The following is a 10,878-nucleotide window of genomic DNA, read 5'->3' as shown; positions in this document are numbered from 1 at the left end:
GTATATCAAAGTGATATACAATATATACAGATATTGTATATGTAAGGAATAAGAGAGAAAACAACTTAGAGAATCAAGTGTGTGAATAATATCGTCTCTCATCTCTTTCACCTCATCATCTTCTATTTATATGAATCAACAATATACAGATAAGACCCTTGACTTTATACTTATGACAGAATCTACCCTGAGCTTTATATTACTTGCTATCCAGAATTGAACCTCCAACTTTGTCAACTTGTCTCTTCCTGCACAAGTAACTAACCATACATTAAGTATTTGTAAGAATAAATATGACTAATTAACATCCCCCCTCAGATTTATTCTTAAACATGTCAATAAGTCCCAACTTTTCACATAAAAAAATTATGTTGATTTATGCTCAAACTTTTGGTAAAGACATCAGCCGCATTTAACTCAGACTGTATTTTTACAGTGTTCAATAATCCTGCAGAAATTTTTTCTCTTACAAAATACAAGTCAATTTCTAAATGCTTGGTTTTTTCATGGAAGACTGGGTTTGCTGCTATTTGAATAGCTGCCTTACTATCACAGTGTACATTTACAGGAATTGAACATGTAATACCAAAGTCAAGAAGTAAATTTTTGAGCCATATTATTTCACAAGTCACTGCTGCCAATGCCCTATATTCAGCTTCTGCTGAGGACTTGGCAACAGTGGGTTGTTTTTTGCTTTTCCATGAAACTAAAGTATTTCCAAGATACACAGTAAAACTTGTAACAGATTTTCTTGTAGTAACACATCTTGCCCAGTCATAATCAACATAACCAGTAAGAAGACTATTATTACCTTTTTGCACAAACAAACCTTTACCTGGAGCCTTCTTTACATATCTAAGAATTCTTAATCCAAGATCAAAATGTTCTTGAGAAGGTGCATGCATAAACTGTGAAAGACACTGAACAGAATAGCTAATGTCTGGTCTAGTTAAAGTCAAATAAATCAATTTTCCAATTAACTTTTGATAAACAGTAATATTATCAAGCATTTTACCATTTTTAGTAAAAGGTTTTACTGTTATGTTCATCTCAAGAGGAGTATGCATTGGTTTACATCCAAGCATTCCAAAATCATTTAACAATTCCAAGCAATACTTTCTTTGAGAAAAACATAAACCATTATCATTCTCTAAGACTTCAATTCCCAAGAAAAATTTTAATTTGCCAAGATCTTTAATCTTAAACTTGGTACTTAGAAAAGATTTTACTTGCTCAATTTCTTTAACACAATTTCCAGTAATAACTATATCATCTACATAAACCAAAAGTGCAACAAAATTACCATTAATATTCCTAGTAAACAAGGAGTAATCAGATTTACTTTGACTAAAACCACATTCAAGTAAAGCACTAGACAATTTTGAATTCCACTGTCTAGGAGCTTGCTTAAGTCCATATAAAGACTTGTTAAGTTTACAAACCAAAAAATTGTTTTCACTTGAATATCCTTGTGGAATATCCATATACACATCTTCACATAGATCACCATACAAAAAAGCATTATTAACATCTAATTGAAACAAAGGCCAATTATTATTAACAACAATAGTTAACATGCATCTAACTGTAACCATTTTCACAACAGGTGAAAATGTCTCATCAAAATCAATACCAGCTCTTTGGTTAAACCCTTTGGCAACTAATCTAGCCTTATATCTTTCTATCTTTCCATTAGCTTTATACTTAATCTTAAATATCTATTTACACCCTATAGTTTCTCTACCTTGAGGTAAAGTAGTCAAAGACCAAGTATTATTTCTATTTAATGCTTCCATTTCCTCATTCATAGCATTTACCCAGTTAATATCTTTAACTGCTTCAAAGAAAGATTTTGGTTCAACACTTTTGTTTAAGTTATGCAAAGCAGAAAAGATCAGGTTTAAGATGAGCATAATTTACTACTTTGTTAAGAGGATATTTAACTTTTCCTTCCAATTCATAATCTGCAAGTCTTTTTGAAAGAGTAATATGTCTTGTAGACCTTCTAAGACCATCATTGTTATCAACCAAATTGTCCTCAGAATTATTTAAATTCATATCATGTAATGCAGTAGCATGCTCAACAGATTGTTTGGTAGAATTATCATTATCAGGTTGTGAAGAGTGATCACTGGTAGCTTTAGAAGTACTGCCAAGTGATGACTTTTCACTTACATGATCATCAAAACTGCCAAAAACAATTTGTGGCTCACTGCCAGCATTATGATCACCCACCTTATCTTCCTCTTCATCATTGGACATTGTATAGACATCACTCTTATATGAACTAGTAGTATCAAGATTATCAAAAAAATTAAGATGATTTGTAGAATTTGTAGCAGACTTTAAAACTTCTTTGTTATTCATAGTATAAGGAAAAATACTTTCATTGAACTTGACATCTCTAGAAAAACCAACAGTTTTTGACTCAAGACTAAACAACTTGTAACCTTTTTTAGAATTGGAATAACCAATTAAAATGCATTTTTCAGATTTAGACTCAAATTTATCAAACACATTTAGTTTAGTAGCAAAACATAAGCATCCAAAAACCCTTAAGTGACTTAAATTTGGTTCAAAACCATAAACTAATTCATATGGAGTTTTGCCTTTGAGAATAGAGGAAGGTGTTCTATTAATCAGATAGGTAGCAGTTAATACACAATCAGTCCATAGATACAAAGGAATTCCCCCTGAAACATAAGAGACTAGCAACATTAAGAAGGTGTCTATGTTTCCTTTCAACCACCCCATTTTGTTGAGGTGTGTAAGGAATAGAAGTCTGATGCAGAATCCCTTTAGAATGAAAGAAAGAATGTAATTTATTGTTAACAAATTCAGTTCCATTATCACTTCTAACAATTTTAACATGAACAGAAAATTGAGTTAAAACCATGTTTATAAAAAAAGTTAAGTGATCAAAAACTTCAACTTTAGATTTCATCATAAATGTCCAAACAGCTCTTGTATAATCATCCACTATAGTTAGAAAATATTTAAACCCTTCTTTGCTTGTGATCCTATAAGGACCCCAAACATCCGCATGAATTAAATCACCAAAACTTTTAGTTTTGTGTTCACTCAAAGGGAAGGGTTCTCTAACCTGCTTAGCTTTGTGACAGATATCACAAGGCCCTTGAGACCAGAAACAATATTCAACTTTTTATAGAAAACAGATAATGCTTGGTCAGCAGGATGACCAAGTCTCATATGCCACAGAAATTTAGAATCAGAAGGAAGTTGAGCAGAGTTACAAACCACATTAGAACATGAAGAATTATCATCATATAAGTATAAACCACCATGTTGACTACCAGTCCCCAGAACATTCTTTTGAAGTAAATCCTGTATGTAACACTTATCTTCATCAAATCCTATATACAACTTATTATCTCTAGCAAGTTTGTGAATAGACATAAGATTAACATTGTATGCAGGTACCACAAGAACATCAAACAATACAATGCCATTTTTTAAATGCAGGTTACCAATTTTAGTGACAATAGCACAAGTACCATTAGGATGACCAATTTTAAGATTAAGATCAGAAATATCAACTACATCAGAAAGTTCTTTTTCAGAATTAGTCATATGTTTATTTGCACCGGAATCCATAATCCAAGCAAGAATTGCATGATATAATGCAGAATGACAACTAAAAAACCAAGAGTTACTACATAGTGGCATACCTGCCATATTAGCATGCAGACCAGAAGAAGTGGAAGTAGAAGTAGAAGGAGATGAATAAGACTGATTATCTATGAAACTCAACAACTTAGAAATTTGATCAGTAGTCAAAGAAGATAGAGCATATTCATGCACAGATGGTGAATTAACAGAGTAAAAAGATTTTGAATCAACATTTACATGATTATTAGAAAATTTAGAACCATTTTGAAAATTAGGTCTTTTAAATCCCAATTGAAAACACCTTTCAATAGTATGCCCAATTTTATTACAATTTGTGCATTGAAGATTAGGATTTGGAGGTCTAAATGTCCTTGCATTATTATCAAAAGTTTTCTTTGATTCAAAATGATTGTCAAAAGTCCTTTTATTATCAAAAGGAGGTTTATATGTTGCAGATTTAGAGGTATTCCTTTGAAAATTACTTTTAGCAGAAAAAACAGTGGCAGAATTGGTTTTATCATGTAACCCAGCCCTATGTGATTCTTCTTTAGAAATAATAGCATATGCAGTTCTCACATTAGGTAGAGGTTCTTTAGTTAGAATATTAGATCTGACACCCATATAAACATCATCCAAACCCATTAAGAATTGCATCAATCTAAGTAAATCATTATGACTTTTTACAGTAGTGGCAGCAACACAAGTACAAGTAGGCAAAGTAACCATAGAATCATACTGTTTCCATAATGATGTAAGATTATGATAATATTTAGACAAAGAAGCACCATTTTGAGTCAAAGAATTGATTTTATGATGAATATTAAAAATAACTGAACCATCTATTTTGTCATAGGTGTCTTTTAGTTCTTGCCAAACAAGAGCAGCATTTTTTGAGAAAATTTGACCAAGATAAAGTTCTTGTGAAACACAACCTAGAATCCAGTTAAGTACAACAGCATTGCATCTATCCCATTGACTAGCTAACACAGGGTTATCCTCAGATTTTAAGCAAGTCCCATCAATAAATCCTATCTTATTTTTAGTATGCAAAGCAAGTTCCATAGCACATGACCATACTTTGTAATTATCAGTTCCAAGCAATTTAAAACCAATTAGTGGTGTACTAACAGTATCACTAGCATGCAAATATAAAGGATCACCAAAATCAAGCTTACTTATCTTAGTTGTTTCAAAATCATGTTCATTATCAGATTCTTCATTATGCACTGAAGCAGGTGGAGTATTACCATGAACAGAACCAGGTGGAGTATTCACCATTTTAACCAGTTTTAAACACAATTAAGCAATACTAATCAGAACAAACAATTTTTCAAGCAAAAAATAAAGAACTTAAACAAAAAATTAAACCAGATAATCAAATAAGAACAAATATAAACAGATAAAGAAACCAATCAACAACACAGAGTATACAAAAAAATAGCAAGAACACACAGAAGAAACCATAGATACCTTCTTCTCAAAAAAATTGTAAAAAATAAATCTCAGTCACTCAAAGAAGCCAGTGACAGGATTCCTAACCACTCGTATGATGGCAGGTCAAGTATTAGCTTAATTGATTTTGTGTGAAAAGAGATAAGAAAAATTTTATATATGTATATATAAAAAAATTCAGATCGAGAAGAAAGTAAAAGTAGAATCAACCAAGAACACACCAAAAATAGGGAAAGAGAATACAATACAGTGCTATTTATGCCGATGGTAGAGGAACCCTAATTCTCCTCTTGATTCACTTAGTCAAGAGAAGTAATCAGGATCTAATATAAAATCCAGAAACCCTAATTTTTCCTTGATTCACTTAGTCAAGGAAAAAATTAGGCAAAACAATAATGATAGCAGCGGAAGAATATAAACCAAGGTTTCCAGATGAAACCCTAACTTAATCGAACAAAAAACCCCAAAAAATATAAAATAGGGTTTCAGGTGAAATACGCCCTAGATCTAATCGGATCTGAAAATAAATCGAATCAACCACCAAAAATCACCGCCGTTGGCTCTGATACCATGAAAGAATCTCAACAATCAACAATCAATTACCAGAAAGTTAATTATTATTCAGAATTTGTTATTAAACTTATTACAACCAAATTGAAGAACTGGAGATTTATACAGATATACTAATCAAACAGATTATGATTAGTAATTATAATGAATCAAAATATTGTATATCAAAGTGATATACAATATATACAGATATTGTATATGTAAGGAATAAGAGAGAAAACAACTCAGAGAATCAAGTGTGTGAATAATATCGTCTCTCATCTCTTTCACCTCATCATCTTCTATTTATATGAATCAACAATATACAGATAGGATCCTTGACTTTATACTTATGACAGAATCTACCCTGAGCTTTATATTACTTGCTATCCAGAATTAAACCTCCAACTTTATCAACTTGTCTCTTCCTGCACAAGTAACTAATCATACATTAAGTATTTGTAAGAATAAATATGACTAATTAACATTATGACATACGAATGGTCTTTGAAAATTGATATATGCATGCTAAGGTTGTGCATTCCACTAGTTTATAGTTTTAAGAGGGCGTGTGGTATTTGCTAATACCCAAGTATCCTGAATGTCCTAAGAACTATCATTATTTGTGGCAATGTATAAAGACTCAATGTTTTGAGATTTTCGGATATCTTAAGCCTGAAACTAAAGTGGAGGTGTGTTGCTATATGTTCTGAATCTGTTTATTATCTGTGTAGAGAAACATAAACATAAGTTACGTTTTCCTCACCAAGCCGTGGACTAAATTTAAAAACCTAGAAAAGACGATAAAAGTTGATAATCTGCCCATTAAATAGTTTAATTATATAGGCAGTGCATTAGCAGCCAGAGCTGGATCACCGACAGCAAAATGATTCATTTAAGCAGTGACAACAAACTAATGAGCTCCAGGTAAATAAGGCTGCCATTTTCTGTAGGTGGCAAAATAGCTTCTAGATACTGTTTTCAGAGAGGGAGTATGTCACATTTAAGTAAATGAAACACCTACAAATGTCTTTTCAATTATAACAAAGACTACAATAAGCTGATCGGCCCGATAAAATTGCAAGGTTTTCGTTTTGGAAAGCTTCCATATTAAACTACTCCGTAGTATTTTTCTCACATTGCCATCATTATGAAAGAAATTAGTTTGTGTTCAGGCTTTCGTAAGCTTCCATGTGAAATTTAGTTATTCAACATTGGAATTTAAATGATTCTGCTTTATCAGAAGAAATTTGGTGATTTCAACTGTGCCAATGACTTTAGAGTTAAATCCATATACTTATAAATTTATTATGGTACCGTTTGACTGGTTGAAGGTAGTGAACATATTCAGGTTATCCGTCATATGCTTTGAAGTTCACTTTCTAAACTGGATGAGTGATATCTTGCTAGTAGGTCATACTTTCTCTGGTAGGATGTTTAATGACCCCTCAAAGTAGTCTCTTTCCTTCTGCTTTCCTTTTGGTGCACCTCCGAGAATGCTTCTTGCATGCTAGGCATCAACTTCCTGCCGGTGATTCTTCTTTGAACTTATCTAGCTCTCCATTTAGCTAGAGCTGAAACTTGTAGATTTGAAAAGAAAGCCTTGTGTCTGTTAAACAAAACTTCAACCCTGTTTTAAATATATTCAACATAGTTAGATTAGTGGTAAACATCCTTGCCTCTGGAGACAGAGGTCATGGGTTCAATCCTCATCCCATGCAAAGGTTGGAGGGTCTTTTCTACCATTTAGGTAGAAACTGTAAGCAGCCTCTCTACTTAGCTAGAGGTAAAGTCTGCCTACATCTTAACCTCCCCTATACACCGTCGAGGTATTGGGGCTCAAATCCCGCGGAAGGCGACACTGAGCAGTTACTTACTTTTTTTAAGTTTTGAAATTATAAAGCAATTTGCCATTGTTAAAATTAAAATGTGTATATCGATTCGTGTACATAAAAAAGGAATTTATTGAACCCGAAAGAGAGCTTTTCTAACGAGTTAAATTGACATATGAAATCAAAAGGAATCGAACCAACAAGATTCTGATTCGATAACTCGATTTCTGTAACCGATGTAAAGTATCATCATCACAAGCGATTCCGGTAAAGTTGCTGATATGTCGTATTTTATACCCATTTCCCACGGTTTATATAGTTAAGTTAGCATGTTTAATGAGTCGTTTTCGTATACAATTGGTGCATTTATGGTATTTGTTAGTGTTTCAGGTTAATAGCAGATACTTGAGCGTATTTATGAAGAAATCGACATTCTTGAAGTGAAATAAGTGCTTACGGATGATCACCAGGTCGTTTGGATGAAGTTTGGTGAAAGTCAACAAAAGTCAAACTTGGAATCAAGTACAGCTGAGCAACAGGTTATAAGCTGCGCCGCAGCTGTGAAACAGAAGGCCTAAGCTGCGCAGCAGCTCCATCAGTCTTGATTCGTACAAAGTCAATGAAAGTCAAAAGTCAACAGCGGTCAAAAGTGAGGTGCGCCGCAGCTTATAAGCTGCCACGCAGCTTAAAGACGATTCTGCATAAGAATTTTTGGAAACATATAAATAGCTTGTTTTCCATTCCAAAACCCTATTCCATCTTTTCCAGCCGTTTTTAAGGATCAAAAAGGATACTTTTCATCAGTTTTTCTACCTTTAAAGATCAAGATTACGATTGGATTTATTTCGTTCATTGTTTTCATTTATCATCATTCGGTAACAATGAATTCCTTCATTTTGATTTGTTATTTCATATTGAATATGAGTGGCTAATCGCCTTTTCATCCATCTTGATGGAGTGAGACATTATGTAGGGATTGCAAAATATTTATTAATTGAAGTGATTTGATTTAACATTTTGTCGTGAACTTAATCTATTAATTCTTTGTTACTCAATTATTGATTGCGGATAATTTGTATTCATTGCTTAGTGATGACTAGGATTTGGGTATAAGTTATTTTGATTGCTTGGTTAGAAGCAATTGGTTTTATGACGGGTACGGTAGAAGGTAATTAATATTTGATAAGAATTAACGGGTTGATGGTTTGGTACAATCAATAGGCAAAATTGTTATCTGAAATGACCAAAACCATTGTTAAACTAGGGAAGTTATAAAAAGGCGTCTCGGGGTACCGGTCTTAATAATGAAACTAGTTTATACAAGAGAGTCGAATAAGTTGTTAACTTGACGGGTACGGGGTTGGCGATTAATTTGAGTCTCGGTCATTTAATCACTAAATTGAATTTGAACTTCATCAAACGTGCAATCTTAACATGTTGTCCAGCGAAATCAAGATAGGTGACCTTTAAACTATTGTTTAAACCAACAAACTCTTCTTTCGACTAATCCTTTGGGATTACTAACTTTTCAAACTAACTGCTTGCAACGTGGCAATTCGGCCACAAAACCCCCCATATTTTACTTGAATCATTTAATGTTTACAATTGCTTATTTAAGTCCTTGCGAACGATCTCGGCTTACCAGTTTTAACTATACTGCATGCGATCAGGTACACTGCCTGTGAGTGTGTAGTAATCAGTATTTTCGGTAAATCGTGTTATAAATTTAAAGCTAGATTTTGCACATCAGTTGCATATTGAATTATTCGAGTTCCATGAGTCAAGTACTTCTGTTTTTGATTTGGATAAGGCGGTTTTGAGAGTTAACAAAATCTTGAGCTCGTCAAACCTCGTGACAACGATAAGTCCTAGGAGAAGAAGTACGATGAAGTGGTGTGTCCGGTGAGTGTTGACAGCTGTTTCCGGTAACATAGTTATGGAAATGTTGTTTTTGAATTTATGGCCGGGTTGTTTATGTTTTATCTAGATACAGCCATATGGAAATTACGGTGCTCAAGCCCACAATTTGATCGACTCAATTCCGACGCGGTTTCAGAAAAGAATGAATTGAAGGCTATGATACATGCATGACAACTTCATAGTTCATACAATGAATTCTAGAATACTTTAGAGCCATGTTACGATTGGTTGGATTTTAGTGGCCGGGCTCTATGTGGCCTCTTCCAGGTCAGTACTTCACTTAATAGAAAAGAAAAAATAGGTCCAGTACTTCACTTAATAGAAAAGAAAAAATAACACCTTTGGAGGATCGTTTTAATCTGCAAAATCATCCTCTAAAGAGACAAAAAAGATTTAGGACGAATTTAATCGCAGAAAATACCCTTTGTTTTTTATTTATATATTTTAAAAAAACATGTAAAACAAAAAACGTGTCCTATTCATAGTTTTTTATGAATATTCTTCAAGAAAAGAAAAAAAACAATGTTTTTTACTTTTCAATGGAAATCTTGAAAACATACTTTTTTTTTTCATTTCTGTTTTCATTTTCCATTTTCCCCTCCCCTCCCCTGACATCTTTAGCATGTTTCTAGTTTTATAATTAGAACACGTTTTTTAAATTTTTATTTGTTTTCTAGAAAATAAAACTCTTTTTTATTTTCTAGAAAATCAAAACGAAAATTTTGGAAACATTTTTTACAACCAAACGGGTTCTTTAGGTTTCTTTCCCAAATGAAAAGCTTAAAGCTTATCCAACCACATAAAGCTTCTAAATTTTAGAATTAAGTTTTTAGTTCAAAATAAAAAGCAAGGTTGTGTTTGGTTTCGAAAAACACTTTTGTTTTCCATTTTTAATTTTCAAGAAAACATAGAAAACATAAAACATGTTTTAATCATAGTTTTCAAGAAAATTTTCAATGAAAACAAAAAAAATAATGTTTTCTATTTTTTAATGAAAAACTTAGAAGCATATTTTTATTATTTTTCATTTTCATTTTCCATCTCTTTCATTCTCATTCGCCCCGAATCTCTAACATGTTTTATAATTTTATTAAAATGAAAAATGAATATAATATTTTCAAAATGACAACACGTTTTCTAGTTTTCATTTATTTTTTATAAATGAAAAATCTCTTTCTAGGGATATGCTAATAAACTTTTTTAAAAAACAGATGATAAAGAGGTAAAGTATAATCGGTAGTGCCGCGGTGGTATATTTTCAGATATAAAATGAAAAGAATATAATGTAATGTTGATATGAATACATGATGGTAAAAAAGATGAAAAAGATGAAGGTTTGGTAAGACATTATAGATTAGACACTTCTCTGAAAATTAATCTAATCTAAAACTTTAAAAATTTATCATGTAAATTTTACTTATTCTCGTTTTAAGTTAAAATATATCCCCAAACCCCATCGGTCTTTCACTCAGTCACACGCTATCCAAATAAGACA

At 32.3% G+C, this 10,878-nt stretch overlaps 1 protein-coding gene across 1 annotated transcript; it reads right to left on the bottom strand.

Annotated features, from left to right (window-relative positions):
* Positions 1-135: 135 nt before the first annotated feature.
* LOC122610460 (uncharacterized mitochondrial protein AtMg00810-like) lies at positions 136-1,595 on the bottom strand. The gene is made up of 2 exons (XM_043783448.1): positions 389-1,595; positions 136-248 (listed from the first exon to the last, which is right to left on the bottom strand). The coding sequence occupies exons 1-2, from the start codon at positions 1,593-1,595 to the stop codon at positions 136-138; spliced, it is 1,320 nt and encodes a 439-aa protein (XP_043639383.1).
* Positions 1,596-10,878: the final 9,283 nt, after the last annotated feature.

Source organism: Erigeron canadensis, chromosome 8 (genome assembly GCF_010389155.1).
Source record: "Erigeron canadensis isolate Cc75 chromosome 8, C_canadensis_v1, whole genome shotgun sequence".
Taxonomy (NCBI): Eukaryota; Viridiplantae; Streptophyta; class Magnoliopsida; order Asterales; family Asteraceae; genus Erigeron; species Erigeron canadensis.
Note: the sequence above shows the minus strand (reverse complement) of the source record. Positions and strands in the feature narration are given on the sequence as shown.

Bases quoted from the DNA above. Each gene is read 5' to 3' on its own strand.
- LOC122610460 (XM_043783448.1), bottom strand. From the start codon at position 1,595: ATGGTTACAGTTAGATGCATGTTAACTATTGTTGTTAATAATAATTGG. The intron at 249-388 runs GTTTGAGCATAA...TTACTTGTGCAG, and splicing joins GGCTGATGTCTTTACCAAAA to GAAGAGACAAGTTGACAAAG.